Source organism: Melospiza melodia, chromosome 8 (genome assembly GCF_035770615.1).
Source record: "Melospiza melodia melodia isolate bMelMel2 chromosome 8, bMelMel2.pri, whole genome shotgun sequence".
Lineage (NCBI taxonomy): Eukaryota > Metazoa > Chordata > Aves > Passeriformes > Passerellidae > Melospiza > Melospiza melodia.
Genome location: NC_086201.1, coordinates 215,859 through 241,536, shown reverse-complemented (window position 1 = coordinate 241,536; position 25,678 = coordinate 215,859). Strand labels below are relative to the sequence as shown.

At 41.5% G+C, this 25,678-nt stretch overlaps 2 protein-coding genes across 9 annotated transcripts in view; one reads left to right on the top strand and one right to left on the bottom strand.

Annotated features, from left to right (window-relative positions):
- Positions 1 to 7,874, top strand: part of TANC1 (tetratricopeptide repeat, ankyrin repeat and coiled-coil containing 1) — a 60,352-nt gene extending 52,478 nt beyond the window's left edge. For all 7 annotated transcript variants that reach the window (XM_063161457.1, XM_063161456.1, XM_063161454.1 and 4 more), the window contains 8 exons: positions 11 to 144; positions 884 to 1,007; positions 1,121 to 1,296; positions 2,322 to 2,454; positions 3,265 to 3,356; positions 3,785 to 3,931; positions 4,385 to 4,485; positions 5,347 to 7,874. In XM_063161457.1, coding sequence (XP_063017527.1) covers positions 11 to 144; positions 884 to 1,007; positions 1,121 to 1,296; positions 2,322 to 2,454; positions 3,265 to 3,356; positions 3,785 to 3,931; positions 4,385 to 4,485; positions 5,347 to 6,709 — 2,270 coding nt within the window. In that variant the 3' untranslated portion in view covers positions 6,710 to 7,874. The remainder of the gene's footprint in view (positions 1 to 10; positions 145 to 883; positions 1,008 to 1,120; positions 1,297 to 2,321; positions 2,455 to 3,264; positions 3,357 to 3,784; positions 3,932 to 4,384; positions 4,486 to 5,346) is intronic.
- Positions 7,875 to 8,073: 199 nt separating this feature from the next.
- WDSUB1 (WD repeat, sterile alpha motif and U-box domain containing 1) lies at positions 8,074 to 24,472 on the bottom strand. Of its 2 annotated transcripts, XM_063161470.1 has the most exons (11): positions 24,037 to 24,472; positions 22,254 to 22,663; positions 18,908 to 19,092; positions 16,460 to 16,552; positions 15,660 to 15,753; positions 15,357 to 15,390; positions 13,627 to 13,667; positions 13,437 to 13,543; positions 12,329 to 12,508; positions 9,760 to 9,894; positions 8,074 to 8,483 (listed from the first exon to the last, which is right to left on the bottom strand). In XM_063161470.1, the coding sequence occupies exons 2-11, from the start codon at positions 22,649 to 22,651 to the stop codon at positions 8,329 to 8,331; spliced, it is 1,422 nt and encodes a 473-aa protein (XP_063017540.1). In that variant the 5' UTR covers positions 22,652 to 22,663; positions 24,037 to 24,472; the 3' UTR covers positions 8,074 to 8,328. The 2 variants fall into 2 exon arrangements, with proteins under 2 accessions (XP_063017540.1, XP_063017539.1); XM_063161469.1 differs by having other exon boundaries at positions 22,254 to 24,472.
- Between the last annotated feature and the right edge of the window lie 1,206 nt (positions 24,473 to 25,678).

The window sequence follows — 25,678 nt, the reverse complement described above, 5'->3', positions numbered from 1 at the left end:
CTTTCTCTAGCCCTGACAGCTGCTGCAGGAAGAGGGAAGCTGGAGGTGTGCCGGTTACTGCTCGGGCACGGAGCGGCCGTGAGCAGCCCCAGCCGGAGAGGCGCGCCGCCGCTGCTCTGCGCCGTCCGGCACGGCCACTGCCAGGTCTGGCTGCTCTGGGGTCCCGGGGAGGTGGCCCCGGTTCCTCCCGTCTCTAGCTGTGAACATAATTAGTGTCAGTTTTCTAATGCATGTTTGCATCTGCTTCAGAGGGATATGCTCAGAAGCTTCACTTCCAAACCCTTTGTATCCCTGGAAATAACTTAAAAAGCACATTGGCATCGCAACAGTCTTAGTTATAATATACCTGAAAAATACTGTGAGTTTAAAATATTTTATTTCCTAGACCAAGATCAAAAGTGATTTCAGACCTTCTGTACTGCTGCTGTGCAGAGAGAGAACCTTGGATTCAGAAGCCTTCCTCATGCTGGCCTCTCCTGTCAGGAGAAGGCCTTGAACTGCAGTCAGGGCTTGAGCTACATAGAACTTCTCAGTGGTTGCCATAAATACTACCTTAGTCCTCTTTGTTAAAAGTTCATGATATTATGGCTGAAATCTCATTCTGCCAACTTAATAAAATCATAGAGTTGGTAAAATTGGAAAAGCCCTCCAAGACCATCGAGGCCAGTTGCTCCCCAGGACTGCCAAGGCCACCAGTAGCCCATGTCCTGAAGTGTTACACCCACGTGGCTTTTAAATCCCTTCAGGGATGAGGCAGGTGGGAATTCCACCCCTGCCCCTGTGCCAGGGCTGGACAGCACTTTCTAAGAAATTCTCCTGATATCCAATCTAAACCCCCTCTGGTGCATGGAATGTATTTTTAAATTGATAATTTCTGTTTCAGATCGCTAAACTTCTAGTGGAACATGGGGCTGATGTGAATTTAAGTGATAAGCAAGGCCGGACACCACTGATGGTGGCTTCTTGTGAAGGACATCTGAGCACTGTGGAATTTCTTCTTTCTGAAGGTAGAAAATAAATAGCAGATTACAGCTGCACCAGGGATTACATCTGGGTGAGTTAGGGAATTTTTCCATTTAAACAGAGAATCTTCATAACAAAGTTCATATTAATTTTACAGGTGCAACTCTTTCATCTCTGGACAAGGAAGGACTGACAGCTCTGAGCTGGGCATGTCTGAAAGGCCACAAGGAAGTAGTTCAGTACTTAGTAGAGAAAGGTGCAGCAACTGATCAGACAGACAAAAATGGACGAACACCCCTAGACTTGGCAGCTTTTTATGGGGATGCTGATATTGTAAGTATAATAAAACATAACATTCGAGAAAAAGTTACAAAAATTTAGGATTTACAAAAAATATTACCTACCAAAATAGGAAATTTGGGGAAGTAACCAAGAGGGTTACACTGCTCTCATCTTGACTGCAGTGAAAATGTTTGCTCAGGAAAGCATTTTCTAGATAGAAGCCCAGAATTACACTGCAAACCCACAGAGGTCCCTTCTCAGGGTCCTGATCAGTTGATGCCTTTGTAGATGAAATACCCCAAGAAGATGGTAAGAAGAGGAAGGGCACACTCAGGTCTGTGTGTGCTGTGGACAGATCCAAGAGGTCAGCAAGGAACTAGAACAGCACACGCAGCCTCCCACACTCACTCACACCTGTGTTTCTGCAGCTTGCATACACAAGGTCTGTTTCAGCTGCTGCTGTGGCATGTAACTCACTATGGCATGTTGTCCCATTCAGCCTTTGTCTGAATTAACTTGAAATTGTAAGTAAGTCCTCAGGTTCCATAGTGGCTTTGGTAGTTTTCAGACACTGTTTTTGCCTGTGACCCTGGTACTGTAGGCTCTGCTGGAGAATGAGGGGTGTCCAGGCTCCTTCCTGTCCCTGGATTTGCTGTAGGTCGTTGTCCTGGAGTAGTGCCAGCTCCCATTTCCCTGCCTGGACCGGTCCCTTCAGTAGGTCTGTGCTCAGCTGCTGGCCAGGCTGGGACAGGGACAACGCCAGTAAAGAGGTCCTTGTGCAGGCCCATGGCTTTGGGTCATGGGGCTTGTCCATGGGCAGGACTGCTGGTGCCTCTTCCCTTACAAGATCACTGCTGGTGGCACTTGAGCAGGTAATAGTTATGGGAAAGAACCGCTGCTTCCCTCCAGCCTGCCTGTGCTGTGGTGCCTTTGGTGGGCTTTAGATGGCTGTGCTCTACTCAGCAGCATATGCTCTCTGTGTTTCAAAGAAAATTACATGGTACCTTAAATATTTCCTTGGTCTGCCTTTCATACCAGAAGCCATGTTACAAAGCATGTTTCATTTCTTCTCCCAGGTGCAGTATTTGGTGGAGAAAGGAGCAATGATTGAGCACGTGGACCACAGTGGCATGAGGCCCCTGGACAGAGCGATTGGCTGCCGCAATACCTCAGTTGTGGTCATGCTGCTGAGAAAGGGAGCCAAGCTGGGTTAGTGAAACTGCCCTGCACCATGACAAACAACTGGCTTCTGCTCTGCCAGAATTAGTTATTTCTGTAAAGTAGATGAAATAAAACACCAGATTTTTGCAGGCTGTCTGGTTTGCAGATGCCCGCCGAAGATAAACAATCTCCTTTAAAGGCTTACACACAGGACACCCTTTAGAAGGGAGGAAACACAAGGACTTTTATTCTGCTCCTTCTTTGATGTGTGCTGATGGTGAGGTCTGGAGGAGTCACTGTATATGGTTACTCTGCCTTAATATATTGCCTTAAGACAAGAAAATGGTGATTGTGCTATTACTGATACATAATTGTGGCACTATTAATGATTTAGATTAGGAAGTTTTACTTTTAAATAACGTTCTTCTAATAAACTGTGTATTTTTGCAAAGGGTAGGCCAAAGAAATGTAAATTATGTATTGTCAGTAGGCAAGTATATGATGCAGTTGTGTTTGTGATAATTACTGAATATTTAGTACATTTGAATCACTATTTCATATTATTTGGGTAGTAAATGTGATTAAATACAGGTTCTTACTTAGGCCTGAATTTAATTGTGACTTCTATACATTCCTTCACAGAGGTGAAATGTATCAGGCCATCTAATACCTGGCTGCTGTCCAGGTGGTGGCATAGATGCATTTTAAATGTGTACACCCTAATTATGATGATCATAGTAATACTGGTTCCATGTAGGTGGAATATATGCTGAAGTAGGACCAGGCTTTCTACTGTGGTAGACAGCAGGAACACACTTGCTTCCCTTTTGTCACAGAGCCTTAAATTTTAACTTGCAGGAAATGCAGCGTGGGCAATGGCCACCTCCAAACCCGATATTCTCCTGATTCTTCTGCAGAAGCTGATGGAAGAAGGAAACACACTCTATAAAGTAGGTGGATTTTTCTTTTTTTCTGGCAGCAGAACATTGGATTTCTGCCTGAAGGTAGACTGAATGCCTTTATGCCTCCTTTTCAGTTATATAATCTAACATATTACTAATCTGTTTAAAACAGAGTAGTAATATATCAGATTATATGATTTTTTCTGTTACTAGTAGTAGTACATATTAGTGCAAATATTTTCCTTGTCAAATACCATTAAACATTTGAGTTCAGAAAGGGATACAAACTGTGATTAACATGCAGGCTCTCCCTGTGCTTTTTTTAAAGTGTAGTTCTGTGTATATTTATTAAAAAAATCTCTGTGTTTTCTACTCAAAGGGCATCTCTTGGTAGATGTCAAATATAAATATGCTTTTTGGACAGTATTGCAATATTAGACATTTGTGAAAAACCTCTTGTTCCCTAAAATTTGCAGAAAGGCAAGATGAGGGAAGCAGCACAGCGCTATCAGTATGCATTGAGGAAATTCCCAAGGGAAGGGTTTGGTGAGGAAATGAAAGCCTTCACTGAGCTGAGAGTTTCATTATACCTGAACTTGTCACGATGTCGCCGCAAAACAAATGTAAGCTCTTGCTGTTAGTCTGCTGCCTCTCTAGCATTGGGAATCTGAGACTTATATCCTACTGCATTGCTTTGTTGTATGTGGACATGCATCTGTACTATTTTAGAATCCTTTTCACTATATCCTGATCTTGGGCTTTATCATGTCAATAAATGGGTGGCTTATAAGATGAGGGCATGTTGTCGTGGGGGATCTGTTACAGCTGGTCTTACATCATGCAGTTATTGTGGAATGATGAACTGCTGGATCTTTGTAGTACTTTTAAAAGACTGAATGCAAAACACTGCTACCTTTGTTATCAACCAGCACAGCCAGGTGCCATGGCTGTGCCCATGTGTGCTTTGAGCAAATACCTGCTCTTGCAGCCTGGGGCAGGAGCCTGGAGCCATGACCTGCAGCTGGCAGCTTGCTGTGACTGGCGCTTTGTAATGGTGTGTGTGATTCCTTTCTTAGGATTTTGGAATGGCTGAAGAGTTTGCTACCAAAGCCTTGGATCTGAAGCCTAAGTGTTACGAGGCCTATTATGCCAGAGCGAGAGCCAAGAGGAACAGCAGGTACTGCAGAGATTTTTTTTTAACTTGCCATTTTTAATAACTTGTTCTTTTCTGCTAGTTGCATTTCAAATTTGCAAAGAAAAAATTATTTTTTAGTGCCCTTTACATCTCTACTGGGTCTCTCTTATCAGATAAAGCCAACCACATCCAAATAGTGATATTGAATACTTTGTAAGTACTTATGAGACAGTCTAGAAAGTAACAAATTCATATGAAGAGGGATTATTTTAAATGTAACAGTGAATAGGTCTGCTGCTCCACATGACTCAGCAGAATGTGACCAGCAGTGTGCCACCCAATTCCAGCACTTTATTATTTATTGCCAAGCTTACAGTTTATTACTGGCTGCTTTGATAGGAAATAATATGATGAATCATCAGCAGTTGAAGACAAAAATAAAGGGAGAGAGAAGGAACTATCCTTTTAGGTTGAAAGAATAGCAAACTATAGTGGTGTAGCTGAAGTACAGGAAGAGGTGCCTTTTTGATTCACTATATCTTTTCTAAACATCAATAAATGGTCATGAAGCAGAGTTCAGCAGGTTCCCTTCTCTAGAGGTAACTGTGGAAGAGCTTGTGAGACAAATTGTCAGTTCCTGGTGTTCCCAGCAGAGAGTTCTTCTGCCTGCCTGCATGGGGTATCAGGATACTTTAGGGAAACATTCAGGGCTGGGTCTGTGCTTCCACCTTAGTTACGAAGTTCCTGAGGTGGAGAATTTCCAGTTGTAATTTGTCACCACCTGCAGCAGGAAGCAACAAATCAGGACATTTGGCTAAAAGGGTGGAGGTGGATTAGTAGTAGGCAGTGCTGGGACACAGATTTACCCCAGTTTTCATTATTTACTTACTTGTTCCTAAACAGAAAACTACTTGCTGCTCTCTCTGACCTACGGGAAGCCACTCAGATATGCCCCAGCAATCAGGAGATAAAACGTCTCTTGGCTCGGGTAGAAGAGGAGTGCAAACAGCTCCAGAGAACACAGCAACAGAAGCATCAGTGTCCACAGCTGCTTGAACACACCAGCAATTCAGATAATGAGGAGGAAGGAAGCGTATCAGGTGTGAATGATAACTTCAATCTTCAAGACAGGGAAGATGACCTGCCACACCCCAGTGAATCTGTTTCTCCTCCACAAAGGCTGCAGTGTTCCTCTGCTGCTTCATTATTTAGCAGGACCCTTCAAGAAGGTGTTCAGAAAGCTCAGTGTGTGTCTCCTCAAAGCAGAACAAGCAACAAGTACCTGAGAGAGCCAGGTTTGATTATGCAGCCAACAAAGCAGGCACAGATTGTAAAAACGAATCAGCATCTGAGCTCCATCCAGCCTGGATCTAAACCAGGAAGCAGTCAAGGTAGCACCAAGCCACAATCATCTTTGCAGCATCTTTCCCACAGTCCCATGCCCATCCGGCACTGTGGAAGTCAACAGATGGATGAGACAAACATATTTTCATCTGAAAGCATTTCCACAGATCCCGCTGCTGAACTGCACAATGAGAAGTTTGTGCCCAGCCAGCGTTCACATCCACAGCATCATGAGACTCTCTCTTCTCGTTCTTTTGCTTGTAAATCTAAACCTAGTGACACATCAACAGCCTCTGCTCCAATGAATTTCAGTGACTCAAGGCAGCAAAGCCCTGTACCCAGTGGTGGCTCTTCTGGCTCTCCATCCAGTAGTGTGATTCTTTCCAGCTCATCAAGCAGCTTCATTGCAGCCAGCAGTTTGTCAGGCAGTGTTAAGGGGCTGGGCCCAGATGTTCAACTCAAGGAGACCAACATCAGTCAAGCTCAGGGCACTGAGCACCGACCTCGCAATACCCCGTTTATGGGAATCATGGACAAGACTGCAAGGTTTCAGCAGCAAAACACACAATCTAGCCGCCCTTGGCACTCTCAGGCAGCAGAGGGATTGTCCACAAACGTTGCTTCTGCAGGCATTCAGCCCTCCAACCTGGAGCAGTTCTCAGTTAAACGCTACTCAACTAAGGGATCCTCTACAGGCGCTGCCCCTGGAGAAGGCAGCCAGAGCAGCATGCAAGCAAAAGAACGTGAGGAGCTCATGTGCCAAACCCCTTCCCACTGTACAGAGAGCAGATCGCCCAACCAAGGTTCTCATTTATACCCCGATGCTGTAGCCAAACTGCCATCCCACAGCACTCAGGACGGCCACCTCAGTCACGTCACCACGGCAAAACCAAAGCGCTCGTTCATTGAATCAAATGTATAAATACTGTTCTGTACACTGACAGGGTAGACTTGGCTCACAGCATCACAGGGTCTGACTGCTCTACAAAACACTGACTGCCTCGGCATGGCTGGGTCCCAGGGAGCAGTCTTTAATGGGATACAACCACTTCCAACTGTTACTGCCACCACAGGGCAGTGACAGTAACTGGAATAACAAATTAGTGTAGAAAGACTTAATTAGGTTGGCCTAGGAGCTCGAGCAGAGAAATCCTTTCTATCACATGTTACCAGTAAATAAGCCTTTCCTTTCACATACGGCTTCAGTCTTGGCTTTTGGTTCTCTTGCATCTCACACATAGTACACGTGCCTCTCAAATGCTTACGTGCTGGTGTCTCACAGCAGCGCTAAGGGCGATAATCTGCTGCAGAATACTCAGATCTGTACATGCATGCATTTTTTTCAAATCAAATTATTTTATCACTTTTCTAGTGGGATCTAATTTGGGTTGCATGATGTACATTTAGGAAGCATAAATAATTTGTGTATGAGTAAACTATAAGCAGCCATGCTTTGATGTGTAAATAAAACTATTTTTAGTAAATAGAAGAAATTAAATAAAATGAGTGACAGTTGCATGTGTATTGGGAGGCTTTGACCATATTGGTTATTGCACTGAAGAACACACTATTATGGCCTATTAACAATAATTGCACTTTATATAGGGTATCTAATCACCTTTGGGTGCTATCTTAAAGCAAAATGATTTATTGTTTATTTGTGAAAAGGTACAACAACTAAATGCTTAGTAAATGTTTTTATGGGAAACCCAAGAAAGGGATGGAGTGAACGAGAAAGTTTGAGGAACAGCGTATGTGCAGTTGCATGACAGGATGAAGTTGAGGTGTTGGTTTTTTAAGGAAATGAGGATTTTTATTGGCAAGGACATACTGAAACTGAACTGCTGCAATGACATTCCTATGAGTGCAATTCAATTGGAGTGCTCAGCTTTATATTCTTCCCATCATGCTTGATTACAGTGTTCTGTAAACACATCCTTTTGCAGTTTGTATCATTACACTTTAGCTTATTTATTGTTTACTGTTTCTTTGATATTTTGTACAAGTCCCATATTAGTCTTATCCTGTAGTTCTATTTTTGCACAGCTACTGTACTCTTTCCATACAAAATAAAGATTATTAATATACCTGTGGGATGAGATGCAGTCCCTGATGGTTACAGGAGAAACTCTCTCCCAGCTTTTCCAACTACGTGTCCAGCAATGGGGAACAGAGAAAGACACATTTTGGTTTGTTAGAGTAGAAAAAGAAATACAGATGTACTTTGCTATTTCTTACCTTCTGAAAGACTGACTTGGCAAGATGAACACTCAAAACTCATAAACGTAGTAAAAAGTATAAGAAAATTTTATTTGAAAAACTGAGTTTGAGTACTTGATTCCTAAACAGAAATACCACAAAGTAGAACTACCAGGAACTTAAAAGGTGTTCTGGGAGTTCCCACCAGTGAAGGCTGAACCAGCCACAGATAGAAGAGAAATACAAGTTTTGCTTTCCATTTGTTTCTGATACAATTAATTCCTCCAGCTGCATAAAATTTCAATTAATTTTAACAAACAATTTCAAGATTAAGTGGTTTAACTATTTCTGCTGAGTCTCTAGCCAGCGACTAATGGCCATTTTTAGTGTTCTATTTGGTATGAGTGTAAGAGAGTGCAGAGGAAGATTCGTCATGGGACTAGAGCGTCTGTTGCTGATCCAGTTTTCCATTGCTTCCCTTTCATAGGAATAGCCATCTGCAAAGAAACCATCAACACAAGCTCATATTACAGAGGCTTGGGCACTGTGGCACTGTGTAGTTTAAATGTAAAAGGGAAGTAAGGAAATAAACACATGCAAACACGAAAACTGAGATCTAGACTAAGCACACTGTATGTGAAATCTTTACTGTGGATATAAACAGTTCTGTCTAGTTTCATATATCTATCTCTGCCTGCAAAGCACCAAAATATATTATGCACAGGTTAAATACGATTTTCTTTTCAGTTTGAATGATCCATAATGTGAAATAAAAGCTCATTACCATCAGTTGCCTAACACAGCTAAAGCCTTCTGCTTTGCTGAACAGGGGCCTTGTCCACCTGGCTGACCCAGCCCTGAGCTGTGCCTGGGCAGAGCCCTCACCACCTGCCCAGGTTCAGGACTTTGGCTCTTAGAGTTTGTAGCTGAACCATCTGATCCTTAAAGAGCAAAAATTAGGCCCCAGGAATACCTGTGGTAGAATACAAGCCTGGGTCCTATGCCCCTCCTCTTGTCTCCTTACTCCTTATTGAATAAAGCAGCTATCACTCCAGCAGTTAGCAAATGTCTTCATATTCTGGCCGTTTTACTTCTCAGAAGTCTGCCTAATACCTCAGTACTGGATGAAGTTAGTTACTGTTTACAGAGCAACAAAAAAAATATATATACTGATCTTACGTTTGTATGCTCACCCTTCCCCTCGTCCCCCAAGAATAGAACTACAAAACAATAGGTCTTTATAAAATGCTTTAACTACATAACATCCTATGCTGCTGACATATCACAGTTCCAATGGCTGCTGCATTTATAGGAGTGTGCTAAGCACAGAAATGTGCCTGGAGTTTTTTGGTTATTTTTGTGGGGTTTTTTTCTGTTTAGTTTTTTTTTGTTGTTGGTTTTTTATTTGGTTTTTTGTTGTTGTTTTTTTTGTGGGAGGCTGGTTTGTTTGTTTCCTTTTTGCCCCAATGAATGCACACTTCCATTTTGCATTTACTGAGCCAACACTGTAATTAGGCTTGTAATTATATTTACAAAGGCACATAAAGGGAGGCACATTAAGAAAAGGAGGGAGTTGCTTGATACAGTATTTTTCTCCATATCAGACCTGTAATTCAGCAAATTAAACATTTATCACAATTCTGGTTTATTGCAACAGCTATTTAGAATAGTTTATCTTTCTAGGTCTGCTGTTAAATAGGTGTGAGAATACAAAAACGGGCCTATCTTTACCCTCAAGTAATTAGTTTTAGTCCATGTCACGTAGAGACATACCTGTGGCAATGACAGGATCTTTCATAAGCTCTCTTGTTATAGGACACAGGAACTCATCAGGAACAGAAACTGAGGTCATTGTCATCCTCAGTTCTTCAATTTTCTGGAGAACTTTACTGCGCAGGCCAAGAGACTCTGAAAAATTATTTGTACATGAAGTGGACAGCACAGCAGGTAAGGCAAAGAGGTCAGGTCTTGGAATAGTCAGCATCTATGTTACAGGAGACATAGCTCCATCTCACCACCCCCTAAACCAAAAGCTTGCAGCCAGCCCTGGCTCCCACTGCAGTCAGCTCTGCCACAGGTTCTGTCTCCTGTGCAACAGGAACTTTGGGGAGTAATCAAAACAAGCAGTAAAACCAGTGGAGGTGCAGCAGAGCCATGGCAGAGCAGTGGCCTGGGGGCCGTGCAATTGACCGACAGAGTGTGAGTGCAGCGCTGCCCCGCAGCCACAGCCACAGCCTGCCACGGGACACTGCAGGGCTGGCCTGGGCACGGACAGGGCACAGAGCAGTGCCAGGGGAAGGCACAGCTGTGCACCTCGCACAGACGGGACACTGCAGGGCTGGCCTGGGCACGGACAGGGCACAGAGCAGTGCCAGGGGAAGGCACAGCTGTGCACCTCACACAGACAGGACACTGCAGGGCTGGCCTGGGCACAGGGCACAGAGCAGTGCCAGGGGAAGGCACAGCTGTGCACCTCACACAGACGGGACACTGCAGGGCTGGCCTGGGCACAGAGCAGTGCCAGGGGAAGGCACAGCTGTGCACCTCGCACAGACGGGACACTGCAGGGCTAGCCTGGGCACGGACAGGGCACAGAGCAGTGCCAGGGGAAGGCACAGCTGTGCACCTCGCACAGACGGGACACTGCAGGGCTGGCCTGGGCACAGAGCACAGAGCAGTGCCAGGGGAAGGCACAGCTGTGCACCTCACACAGACAGGACACTGCAGGGCTGGCCTGGGCACAGAGCACAGAGCAGTGCCAGGGGAAGGCACAGCTGTGCACCTCACACAGACTGCATCTCCCTTCACACTGACATTCAACACGCCTGCTCATACCCACCTCTGATACACTACACCTGCTCTACAGCACTGCTGTCTGGGGCTCACAAAGGCACACCTGAAAGGTGCCTGAGCCTGTGGTTTTTAAAGCACACCGATGTCCTCCAATCTGCAAAGACTGTGAAAAACTTCTAGAGGTCTTTAGCAAGATCTTACATCACAGTCTCAGAGAAAATAAAACAGGTTATCAAGGAAAGAAAGAACATGCTCATTCAAGAATTTGTATGCTGGTAGACACCTAAAATTTAGTTAAACAGGAATATAAATAACACAAAAAATTTTGTTCATTGTAGGCAAATAGGATTTTCCTACTTTGTAAATGCTTGAGCTATGGCAGATAGAGAGCAATTTTTTAAGTCAGATACATGAGGCCATAATTTCTATACCTTTCTATACCTTCTCCCCACAGAGAACTCTCTTTGTAGCATGTCACACTACATTCAATTCTCACAGAACTTTCTAGTCAGTGTTATCTGATTAGCCTCAGCTGGCAATTGCTGCAACAAAGTTTTATGCTACTTCAATGCTAAGGAAAATGCATAAACTGAGGAAGCCAAGTGTCTTTCATGGATGACAATGCCTGTCAGATTCCCAGCATTTCTGTTATTTCTACATTTCAAAAAAGCCAGCTGTTACACAGAGATAATATGATCCAATATGGACCAATTCCACATAGACACACACAAAAGGGAGCAGTCTTCCTACAACAAAAAATATCCAACTGTACTTTTTAATAGGTTTCTTACCTCATTCAGGCTTTTGTCATACTTGACCTCACTTTAACAAATGTATTAGCACCTAATTTACACCTAAATCTGGCCATCAAAATTAATAGAGAACTTGCATTTTGAAAGTTCCAGTGCAGTTCACTATTTTAAATGTTCTTATTTCATAATGACCATTGTGGAATCATGACTAATATAGTGCTTCCTTTTGATTCCTTCTAAAATGTAATCGCAGTTTTGCAATAAAGCAATAGCACAGTGTAAGAACCTGATGTACTAGAAATTGTCTGACCCAGGCAAGCTTTGCCTGGTCCCTACCAAAAGCCATCATCAAACGCACACTTACGAATTTTACTGTTCAAGGCTGGTGACCACCCGCAATTCTCAACATTGCACTTCTGCAGACAGATAGGAAAAATACAGACTACCCTATTTACCAAAGTGAGAAACATGAATTATAGAGAAAAGCTGAAATTCCTTTTCCACAGCTTAATAATACAAGATCAAACAAAGAAAACAGAAACAAAATCAGGTAAGACCATTTAACAGTATCATTAGTGGAACTGCATTGTATGTCTCCAGGTATAAGCAAACACACACAAAAAAAGGAATACTGTGGACAATGTAAAATAAGGGGGTTTTTAACAACCCTGGAAATGAAATAAAAAAGGCATTTCAGGGGGAAAAAAAATCCATGTATGGAACTCCTAACTTGCTTTCATTCCAACATTTCAAAGTACTCTAGAGATTAAAAACTATTTGGATTTCAATACTCTTACCAATTTTTAATTCATTAGCAAGACTTTCCTTAGTAAGATTCAGTAGTTCCTTGCCATCAATATTATTCATTTTGAAAAGTCCAACAAAGTCTGCTAAATCCTGTGCACAGAGCCAGGCTGAAACATCATCCTCTGACCAGTCCTCAACAGCCACCTTTGATTCATTTTCTACAGTACCTCCTTTGAAAATGAAAAAGAGTTAAAAAACAAAACAAACCCAATTAAAAACAAACAACACTATCCTCCCTCCCACACACACAAAAAAAAAAAACCCTCACCACAACCCCCCAAAAGCAAACAACAATGAAATTCTCAGTTCAAAGAAACAATGTCATTAATAGATCCTGTTTTTAAGTGTTCTCAGTACTATACATTCTTCAACTAAGAAAATAAATGCTTCTTAGAGATTCTTTTGTGAGGGAGGGCAGTAATTTGGGTTTACCTTTTACCTGTCAATTTTCAAAGTTTAGAGGAATTTAATCTCTTAGATGCCTACACTTCTGTCAATTTTGAATTTAACAAACAACCAGAAAAGTGCTAGCAGACACTGGAATCACCTTGCACGTCCTTAGAAGGCACACCAAAATCCAAACTTACTGTTGTGCTTTGAAAAAAGACAAAATGTACCTTTGTTCCAAACACTTGAGGTACTGGTGTAATTTGTACCATTAGTTATCCTATAATAACAGCACTAATGTCATCTGTACAATTAGTTTTTCACCTATAACAACTGGTAAGGTGCATTTCTAATTGACAATTACGCTTGCAATTAGCATATTTGCAACTCATCACAAATTACAGGTGTCCAAGAAGTGCTTCAACACTGGCAATAACATTCACCTCTTAAATGCCAAAAAATAAGCAATTGCAAATATCAGAAAAACAGACAGACCAAATTAATAAAACTAAGATACGCCTAGTATTTTTTTTCTTTACAAAACAACAAAAAGAGAATACCTCTTCTGGGCATTAGGTTATTTAGAAGATAAAAAGCATGCACACAATCCTGATGTTACACATTAAGTGCAGGCAGGAATAAGGGATTTTTGCATCTTCAGAAGGTGTTTTGAATTTAAAAGAACAGATTTCAAATACCTCACACACTGACCTGCACAGGGTTGTTTAAGGTCAAGCTGCCATATGTGCACAGTTTTATCCATTGAGCCTGTGGCAAGTAAAGGACTACGTGGTGCAAAAGCACAAGTTGTAACGTATCTACAAATAAAAAAAAGTCTGAGAATTCATTAGAAAAGGATTTCTTTTATTTATGAAACAGAATAATCATGCTGGTTTCTTACCTTGTATGCTGAGACAAAGTATGAAGGGTATTGCCAGTACTCTGTAAAACAGTTTTTGTGATTTTAAATATTAAAGAATAAAAAAAGTGTTTCTTCACTTGTTTGCTTCCTTTCAAAATGGGGAATATTGCTTCTTGAAAGGTGACAGAAGGTACCTTCAGAGAAGTTACACAACTTCGACAAAGCTGATCAGCAGCAGAATCAGAAATGCAACTTGAATTTCCTGCTTTAAGCCCCTATTTGATGCACTGTTCCCCTGCACAATCAGCCAGCGTGGAACATGCAAGGAGAAGAGTGCTGGAAACACTGACTGAATTAAATCCATATTGGCTGGTTGGTTGTGTAGATAAAGACATTTCTTCTATAAATCTTGTATTAGAAATGACCAAAAGGGTCATTGTGGGGGTCAACTCACAAGCCTTCAATTGGACCAATAATTAACCACATCTATTTGGCCTATTCTCTATTTGGCCACTAAATATTAACTAAAAAAACGAAATTCCTGAATTTTGGCAGTTTTAACTTATTATAGAAAGATTTTCCCTCCTAAGAAAAATAGCATTTCAGGTACAGACAGGTTGGAAAGATGATGAGCAAAATTATTCTGAATCACTAATTGATCAGTTAGCACTCCACTATTTTGAGCTGTCCAACATGATTAAAGTTCCCGAATATAGGCTGCAATCTCTCTCCCTCTCACAAAGGTTTATTGTCCCTACTTTTCCCCACAGAATCACAGGATGGTTGGGGACCTCTGGAGATCATACAGTCCAACCCCTCTGCTAAAGCAGCATCACCTAGAGCAGGTGTCCAGGCAGGTTTTGAGTATATCCAAAGGAGAATTTCAGAACTAGAAAAGTTATTGTCCCATTTGATAAAAACCTAAGGCCACAAAAGCTGATGAACAGTATTAAGAAATATTTAGGCTGTGGTTTCCTTCATCTTCCAGTTTTCTGAGGCTTCTGAACTCTAGAGGACATTTTATATACCTGTCTAAACTACTAAAATAACTGGGCCAAAAAGTTTGCAGATATTGTATTAGTGATTTTGGTGAAAAACTTTAATGCTAATTTAAAAATTGTATCAATACAACAAGTATGTACAGAGCAAGCTGAAGAAGTTTAAAATTTGTTCATCCTTCATTTTCAGCAAAATTATTATTTTTAATACTATAAAGTATTAAAGGTATATTTATCACTTACAGGTGAATCATAAAGGAGATAACGTTACTATAGAAAATGCTTAAACAATAGGTTTTAAAGATATTGTGCTTAATATAAAAATTTTCTTGAATTCTTTATTATGCTTCTATTTGCACTTTACATATAACTAACTACAGAATTTCTATGTTCACCATTCCTGATTTTATGTCAAAAGTCACAGTCTTCCATGCTTTGGAAGCAAAGCTAAAGTTAGGATAAGAAAAAAATCCTTCTGCTTCAATGTGAATCTTGTAACACTCATAAGTATGGAATTAATTGAGTAACACCCTGCTGCAGAGAAATCAATTGACAAATCCTCACAATGTAAAGAGAAAGTGAGAAAGATTGATCAGCTCTCAGGAGATATTCTTCCTTAGACTCCTTCCCCTCCTGCCCCCAAACGCACAGTAAGCATTTGGCTTCGTATAATTTGTATTCTTTAGTATTTTCTCATTGCTACGACACTGCAGAAGAAACTTATACTTAAAGACAACCCCAACAAATCCTCTGGTATTATGCTATACTTACAGTTTCATAGATTATGACGCACTTGTCCACAGACCTTAAAAAAATACATTGACATGAAAGTGATGCAGAGAAGGAAAAGGAAAGTGTTTCATTAACTTTCTCCACAATCCAAGATTTCAAACTCAATCACCTACAAGACACAGACTGATTGTAAAGACACTTCAACAGCTCTAGAGGTCACAGAACTATTCCCTAATTATTGATAGTAAATATTTAGAAATTTTTAACTCTTTTGAACTTTCTGTTTTATAATATTAAAGCATGAACCTGGACAGCCTGACATTTCAACAAGGCGCTGCTTACCCCGAGACTACCATCTGTCCGTCACATGAAAATGCACAAGCCAGAACTGGGGCAGAGTGCCCATTCAGTGTGCATTTATATTTTAACTGAACACCTAAAAAAACAAAAAGGTAAATTATTACATATGGCTATATTTGACAAGGTATAACACAAGCTGCTCTAAGAAGCCGAAAGCTCCACCAAAGATGTGACTCTGTGACATACTGTTTACAAAAAAGGGGATAAAAAGATCACAGAGACAACTTCCCCTTTTAATATCTCGAACTTTATCACTTTGTAGTCTTAGCATGTCTCACAAGGTTTTAGATAATTAAATGTGTATCTGGACACACAGTATTAATGCTTACACACTTTTTTATGAAGGAGATTACAGAAAAGCATCCACTGAAGATATTTTTGGTAATTTACTTAGTCTCTACATTGTAGTTTTTGCAGGAGCCAACATTCTTTTCTCCAGCTCTTATTCATGGCCCAGGATATACTGAAACATGAAAACAAACTTCTCCCTGGCCAGGCAGATTAAGAGGTTTTAACCTATCAATCCGCTGAAAGGCCACAGTAGAATTTTTTTTAAATCTTTACTTACAATACTTGTTAAATAGATTCCTAAATAAAATCTACATGGCACAGCATCACAAAGTGCTGAATGCCTTAGCTGTTCTCCGGCTAATAATTAAAAGAAAACTTTCAATTTGTGGTTAGTTTGGCTGTGAATCCTGTAGCACAAATTTGATTTTTGATTTAAATTGTCACTAAAGACCTAAGACACTGGTAAATCCAAAAAACATTTCTATACAAACCTGAGAAATCTGCAAACAAAATAAGCCAGAGTTTGATATGATTATCTTGTCCGCAGGAAGCCATCTGGAAGTATTTGAATCCATTTTCACTAACTGACAAAATTAAAATACATAAATGGGAGTCAGAAACATTGAAAATAACAGCACATCAGTAAAGTACATCAGCAAAAAAATCATTGCAGAAGTTCTAAAACAGTTTGGACGTAAGAAATAGGTATCATTATACTCTTTTCTGAATAACCAGATTAAGACCAGAGCTGTGCTCGTGTTTTAAACTTTCTTGGTGGGAAATGTTTGAATCCTCTGATTATACCACTAGAGTCTTTAAATCTAAATTATATGGTTGTATCCATTTTTTCTACAGTTGCACAATTCTCAAAATTAACCACATACACATACAAAATTTGAGAGTATCTGACAGGGAATTTTCATACTTTTACACATTCAACTTTTCACTTTTATAAACTGACATTTCATGACTGCAGTCAGCCAAACACTCAGTAAATACTGCATTAAGTGTGAAATACAACAATAGTTTTATAGCTTTCCCTTCTGGATTCAGTGGCTATGAACATTTCTGAATCATGTTCCATGACTGGACTGTTAGATGCATAAGAAAGTGGTTGGATGGTTGCAACCTCAGGGTAGTGGTGAATGGCTCAGAGTCCCAATGGACCAGTGGTGTCTGTGGGTGGGTTCTGTATTGGGAACAGTGCTATTTAATATCTTCATGAAGATATTTAATAGGCAGCAAGAAGGAAGCAAGCAAGCACATCCTGAGTCTTCTACTGACTCTTGCACTCAGTAGAAGACCTTCCTAAAGATCTGCCAACTCCATTCCATTCCCTTGTCCCTGAGGGCAGTCTCCCAGGGGATCCCACTGACAAGCTCCCTGAAGAGCTGGAAGTCTGCTTTCCTAAAGTTCAAGAGCCTGCCTCTATTCCTTACCTGACCTATATCCCTTAAGATGGTAAACTCCACCAAACTCCACCACAACAGCTCTAGATCCCATGAGCTCCTAGGCAACTGTGACTGAATCCACTTCAAAGGCAGAAGAAAAACCACCTATTACAGCCTAAAGCACAAAGAACCTATCAGACACTCTGGACCAAAACTTGCTCTGAATTAAGCAGGTAAAGAGAGTCTCAATTTAAAACTATCTATAATTGTTCTGGATAAGCACTACTTGTATGCATTTCATAAAGTATTAAATATGGCATAAATCCCAGATGGTTCAACCATTGATGACTAAACAGCAACACACAAAAGGAAGTATGTTGACTTTCAATAATATATAGATTAAAAAATAAAACTTATCAGAAATCAGCCAGAACAAATCCACAGTGCAGGAAATACCTGCTTTACTGCCTGTTTATCTTGGCAGAAGGCTGTAATTTTTAAACCAAGAGAATAATCTCAATATGAAATGCAGTGGTGGAAATTACACTCTGATCTGTTTCAGCTGCAACATATGTTTTGCTCTCAGATGCAACTCTTAGTTCATGATGGAGTTTTTTGTGTAGTATTTTCATCAAGTAAGATCCTACACCTTTCAGAGGGCATATATTTGTTTGATTTGGTATTGTCAATCACTAATTCTCTGTTCTGAAGTGTATGTTCACATCCTTCTTCCTCAGGTTCCTCCTGCTTTCTTTCCCACTGCTTCTCTCCTGTTTTTTTCTGCTCTGCATCACCTCCTTAGCCATGGTGGTACACGCACAGTAGTACTTATTGCCAGGTTCAGCACTTGAAGATGCAAGTGGCTGCTCAGGTATAACTTTTGGGGCCTTTGAAAGGGCAGCTTGTGTATTCTGAATACAAAAGCCTAAATATGTCTATAAAGATCTGGAAAGCACAAAAGTATACACACACGGTTGTTAAGTGAAGTTGCTTCATTACTTCCTAAAGCTGACAAAGAGATTTCTTCCCAATTTCCTAACCTCCATTAGAAGCAAATGACTATGTGATCAAATGTTAAAACAGCTCCAAGATCTTTTAACATCTTAGTGGAATGCAGGAGATTCTGGGCTCGTTACTTCCCCAGATTCCTCTAAATGACAAAGTCAGGTGCAGGAAAATAGCCTATCTGTTCATATTCCAAAGTTCAAGCATTTAGCTTATTAGATTTACAGCTCTCTGCACTGTTTTAATCCAAAGTATGAAAGAGACAAGTGGGAATGGTAACCAAACACTGCATCTCCTAACACCCTTGTCTGCCATGGGGGCAATTAGCTACTCAAAGTTATCACCTTGTCTGTTGACCTAGTACATTCCTTGCCACCAACCTGACCACAACCTTTACTTAAGAATATTCAGAATATTCCAAAACATCACAAGGTCATTTGTATCTTGAGCACCAATGGCAAAAATAATACAAAAACAAGAGCTAGGGAGAAATAAACATCTCTTTTTTAAAATGTTCCTCCTCTGATGAGTTGAATAACTAACCAGATACTGGATGTGAAGAAATATCACAGCAGGTAACACCGAGATCATGTGCTTTTTCATTATACAGGCATCTCATTTTATCATCCCAAATGGTTAAATCACCACTAGATGATCCAGTGACAAAGCAGTTTCCATCGGGAGAAAATGCACAAGCCATCAAAGAACCATCTTTAACTTTCCCAGATCTGAAAAACAAGAGTACACAGGATTGAATTTAGAGTAGGTAAGGTTCTACAAAGTGACCTCTCAAATGCAGTCTGATGCAATAAGCCAAACTCTTCTATGGTTTGCACTTTGGAACTAGCTAACAGAGGAAAAAGAAACTCAAACCAACTATGAAAGGAGAGCAAAATGAGCTCTGCAGCAGGGACCAGACCTGCTCTTTGACAGCAGGAGGAAAAATATTAGATGGAGGCCCAAGGCAATAATTTTAACTGAGTGATAAAATAATTTTGAAACTAAAGACAATTTGCACGGATTTAACACTTAAAAGGCACAATGCACTGTTAAAATTCTATGGCAGGATACATTTTAAAAGTCAAAGATAAATATACAACTGTAATTAACACAGATTTACATCATGTACACAAACAAGGGGGAAAAAAGACTGACAGTTCTTCTGTTTTAGAGACAAAAGAGAACACCTAATAGCCCATATGATAAGGTGTACCTGAGTGGTATACGTGGTGATTTATGATGCAGGATTAATTTTGCACCACTTGAACACAAGAGAAAGCAAGATGGAAAAGAAATTATGTATTTTAATTAAGTCAGCCAAAGCACTTTGCAAAACTGACCTTCAAAGAAAATTTCTAGCAGACATGGAAGTGTGGTCAACCCTCAGGAAGGAAGTGGGGTCAACCTGATTCCTTTACACTATCTGATAACCTAAAGTTAATGGAAAGAGTCTCACTCCTTTTAATGGACACCAGATCCAGCCAAGCGTGCACAGCTGAGTCTTTGAGTGCGGGGAGGAAATCACGGAACTATTTAGTCTGTCATCATACTTCGCACAACAGCTGCTAATGCTCTTTTACTGACAGAAATTTTATTTACTGCCAGAGGTGTCAAGCTTAATGTCACAGAAGACAAGTCGAATTTTACTCGATGTCACACTAATCAGATCCACGACTTTCTAAAAAGCATTGTCTCCTTTAATTCTTTTATTAAAAATATTATCAACTCCACTACAGTGCTTCCCATTTTTATATGTAGAATCCTTTTTCTTTAGTGTAGCTTTTACAAATTTCATTCTTTCACACAAGAAATTGCTGACTCTGCTCTGAAAGCAACAGTAAAATAAATAGCATTGTGCATGCATTTAAAACTTGCAGGCCAAATACCAGTTTTGTAACTTACCACTGAACAGGAAATAGAGACCAGTAAGAAATACACACAAACTTCTTTCCTGTTGTTCACAGACACCATAGAACTTATTTAAATAGCCACCTTACTTCACAATCTGAACCGTCAATTACAACAGCTGAGTAGATAAGGAACAAATTTTATGTAATTTTATTATAATTATCATCCATATATTTAGTCAACTGACAAAAGAGTGTAGTAAAATGTTTTCTCATTTTCAACATCAACACAATCAACTGTTTCAAAGAAACAGAGGACCACAGATTGACATTAGATGGTTAACTAACTTCCAGTTACATAATTTTTAAGTACTTTGATGATTTCTATGTTATACTGATTTCAACTATTAAAATCAGCACATGTGCATTTTCCTACCTGCAATTACGAATCACAATAAAAATATTCATCAGCTGAAAATACATACATACGTGCACATTCCAAAATAGATATAAAGTTGACTTCTTCTGGCCTGTTAACACTCTGAAAGGAACCTTTAGTAGTTGAAGGGGATAGGATCATAATGTTAAATTTTTTTCTTATTTCTCTACAATGAAAACATCAAAGCAGAATAATTTCTGCTTGTAATAACAATATAATTTCTTTGTAGTCATTATACATCCACCACTCAACTAGAAGAAAATTAGGATGTAGGTCTAAAATATGCACCACTGCATGTATTAAGAACATACAACTGTAAGAAATGTTGTCTTCATATTTCTGGGTTTTTCCCTTCAGCAACAAGCATTCTGAATAAAAAAAAAAAAAAGATCTCTTCACTCTCAATGTCTCAAAACCTCAGATTTCAGAATACTAATGACTGAACTTCCTAATTTTTCTGAAAGATAAAACTAGGAAAAATAGGTTATCAGTACCTCTTTACCACCACAAACCATTTCAGTGTTTCTTTATGTACTACAAAAAACATGGTGGCAAAAATCTTGGACAATTTATGGACAAATTTCCAGATTTACAAAATTTCAAGTAACTATAATCAATCATTTTGAAAAACTGCACAGTTTCCCACATAAATCACCGCCGTGGAAGGCAAAGAGGCCACAAAATGAGGGACATGCTTGACAGGGAACTACCAACATCAAACACTTCTGTCCTTCAGAAACAGCTGCTCCCTCAATCCCGAGTGAAACATCAGTTGGCTCAAATTCTTAACTATTTTTCGAACTTTAGACAGTAATTTAGCTGGACAATAAGCCCTAAAACCTAAATAATGTCCTGCCCAAGTACAGATTACAACTGGCCTAAAGAATTTACTGAAAGACAGAGATGTAAAGGAGGACTCTGAAGAGAGCTCTAAGATTCATGCCTTTGACTATGCAACACCAATAAATATACTCATCTGCTTTGCTTCAAATGTTTCTTGGAAACCTATGTGAAATGCTGTCATGCTTAACCTATTTAGCACCAATACTTCTTTCAGTCACTTGATGTCTTAAAATGTACAGTTTCAGGACAGGTCCATAGTTTCCAAACTCTGGTTGCTGGATTACCAGCAAGCTTCTAAGACCTTCCTGGACACCAAACTCCTAATAATTAAACATTTAATTTATACTGCTATGTGTAATGCAATATAAAGGACATAGTACAGTCACACTAACTGTGTATTATGTACCACAGTTTGCTGACCCAGCCCTTAGAAACCGGATGCATACAGTGTGCAATGCATCCTGATCTCATGTTAAATCAATGAAATTAACTTTAAAAAAATCAGGATTCAGATGTACGATAACCTTGTAAAAATTAAAAGTTCTCGAGTTTGCATTGTTTAACTTAAAAAACCAAAAAGCTACTTAGCACTTGTCCCTCTCCTATCGATAACCTTTAGGTTATCTAAATCCTATCCCCGTTTCGTTGCGATATCCATCAGTGGTGTAAGTCTACGTATCTCGTACGCTGTAGAGCAGCGTACTGCTTGAACTGTATTCACCTCAAAACAAGTATTTGTCAGGAAGCAGGCGGCACTCACCGGTAGAGCTGCATGGACCGCACGTTCCAAAGCACGGCGCTGCCGTCCGCCGCCCCCGCCAGCAGGTAGGGGCCCTGCGGAGAGAAGCGGCAGACCCGGACGGGGCTGGCCCCGGGCTGCGGGAGCACGGCCAGCCTGCGGCCGTCGCGCGTGTCCCACAGCGCCGAGCTGCCGTCCGTGGAGCACGAGGCCAGCAGCCGCCCCGACGGCGAGAAGCAGCAGCAGTGCACGGCGTACGCGTGCCCTTCCAAAGGCGAGTACGGCAGCTCCGCAAAGTCGCTCAAAGAATAAACGCGGATTGTTTTGTCCAAGGAACAAGTAGCCAAGCACGATGATGAGAAGGCACAGTAACTGACATCATCACTATGATCTGATAAAGTGTGAATTAATGTCGCCATTTGAAAAAAAATCTGAAAAAGATTTAAACAGACTTAATTTTCCTGTTTCGTAAATGAAACATACTACCTTAGCAAGACAACTTCTGAAGCAAAAAAAAGGAAAGAAAAACTTATTTGCAAAGTAAGTTTTTCACCTAGCATTGTTTAAGCAGAGAATCATAAAATCCCAGACTGAGTTGAAAGGGACCTTAGAGCCCATGCAGTTTCACCCCCTGCCATGGGCAGGGACACCTTCCACTATCCCAGGTTGCTCCAAGCCCCGTGCAGCCTGACCCTGAATGCTTCCAGGGATGGGGCAGTCACAGCTTCTCTGGGCACCCCGTGCCAGGGCTTCACTATCCTCACAGCCCAACCTTGGCCTTCCCAACCTAACCCCTGACTGCCCGAAAGACGTCTCTGCAGTCCTCCCAGTGTACCTGTCCTCACTCGCATCCTTTCCCTTTTTGTTTGAATTTGTCCAAGAGCTCCCTTCTGCTTACTTTCACAGACAGCAAAGCTACTGATGGCAAAACATCAGTGCAAACCCACATACTTGTGTTGCCAATCCAAAGTTTGACCAGCCTGACTAAAACATTTAAGTCAAAATGTGAATATTAATTGTGTGATCAGCATTGGAACCTCTCCAGAAATTGCATTTGCTGCTACACAGAACAACAAAAGGCAATGTGAACTTCACATGCATTTTTTCAGGATGTAAAACTTCTAGAACTAGTTTAAATTGTATCAGACAAGTGATTTACACTGCTGAGGTCCAGGAAATCCCCAAAGAGGTACATTCCAATCAGTTATCCCCCATGCTGCAGATCACAGACAAGTTCCTTGAGAATAAATGCACAAAGCCAAAACGAAGTACCTATAGCTCTTATAAGCTGTTTATAATGAAAACCCAGAAATACTATTTATATTGAGTTAACTTATATAATAGTCTGCTGTTTTAGATAAGTGCTTCATTCTGAATAATAACTTCAGTGCTGAGGCATTTGCGAACAAAACTATTTATACTCACACTTTTTTTGCATAGAAACACACACACACACACACGTTTGTATGTATGTGGACATGTAAGTATGTATAAATGTATGCACACATATGCAGAGGTACATACATATAACCTACAGACACAAAGGTACATATGTAAGGAAAAAATACTCATTCTCTTCAGACAGTGTATGGCACATCGATTTAGTTAAAGACAAGATCATTGAATACTACCTACTTTAGCTTCAGGATGCTCAGTTTTACTACCACTCTAAAACCATTAAACAAGTGAAGAAGTATCAATAACATAGCTGCAGAAAGAAAATACGTATTTTCCTCAACTACGAGAAACCTCTGACGAGGTCAGAGAAAACTTAACATCTGGAAAGATGAGCTGTAAAAGGCACCTTGATCTCACTGTCAGGAGACTTTCAGGAGCTCACTGCAGAAAAGCAAACCTAAGAACAAGAGGCTTCAGTATCAATAAATCGACTGAGGGAGCTAGGAGCAGCGGGAGCATTCGTCACCAGAGAAATGTTCAGCACCACAGCATCATCTCTGCAATTACGTATTTTTTTCTCATAATCCACAAACCAGCAGCACGGGCCCACGGGAACAGCTGCAGCAATTCTCGACACGGCTGGCAGCCACTTCCCTACTGCTCTTTCCCGCAGCCTAGCCCCACCCAACCCATGGCGCCGGCAGCGCGGCCGGGACGCGCTACGCGCTAGGAAGGGCGGCGGAGTCGCCCCGAGCTCCAGTGGCACGTGTCGGGTAAACGAGACCGTGCCCGGCTGCGCGATGTCCCCGCGGCCGCCAGTCACGGCCCCCGGCCGGCCGTGAGGGGATCCCGCCCGCGCCGCTCCCGCCTCGGCCACCCCGCGCGGCCCAGGGAGCTGCGCACGCGCGGGGCTCCCCCGGCCTCCCGGCATGGTGCGCTCCGGGCCGCGCCACTGCGCGCCGGCCGCGGGGGGAGCCGGAGCTGCGCGTCTCACTCTAGCGCCGCCATTGGCCCCGGCCCCGAGGCGGCGTGGGCGCGGGTCGTGCGACCTTCAGCCCTCGGCGCCTCAGCGCCGGCCCGGAGCCGCGCAACAGCCGCCGGCGCTATGCCTGCCTTGGCACGAGCCCTGCGCCTGTGGCACGTTGGCGGGGCCGGACGCCATCCCGGCCACTGCCGCGCCCTCACGTCAGAGCACTGCCGGGCGCCAGCCGCGCCCGAGCGGGCAGCGGGGCCGCGCTCTGCGGCTGAGATGGACACGGTGACCGCCTCAGCCCGGCCTCCGCCCGCCACAGGCGCGGCCCTCGAGCAGAGCGAGGGGAGTTCCAGCAAAGAGTGCTTCCCCCAGGCCCTGCAGCCGTCACGGACTTACACCATCGCCCTCTCCCCCCGCCTTCTCATACACGCTCAGCAACTTACACATAATAAATGGTTTAGCCGGCACCTACACGTTTTGAGGGAGACAAAGTCACTTTTCTCGGAGTCACTGCGCCCAGGAAGCATTCCGTAAATAATTGGCCTTCCGTGTTTTATAGCATTTTATTTGATTACACACTCTGTGATCCACGGCTGAAGCCTGGTCTTTCACTGTTCTGAATCCTAGGTGACAACCACTGTTAAAAAGAAGGCTTTAGACCTCTTTAAAGATACGTATTTTGATTTTCAGCTGCTTTTTTATCATCCCATTTTTGCCAAAGAGATGACAAGAGACAAAAGAGTACTCACACTCCACCATAGCACTCTTCATTGAGTACCATTACAGTATTTATAAAATAGTAAGTCTGAAAGTTTCAGAATAAATTCTGTAAACTAAGACTGGTCATGTTTGTTCAGAAAATATGAGAGCACACTGGAAAATTTTTCCTCTTAAGAAGACATACAAACATCAACAGGAGAGAAAATTAGCAAAGAGGAAACGTTACCAACGTTTTTCTAGTGGTTAAATCCCTGCTCTTTTCTATGGATCTATGAGGGAATATGCATGACTCAAGCTGGCTATTCAAATACTGTATTTCCTGTAAATTTAATTTTACTGCAAGAGAAATGAAGAC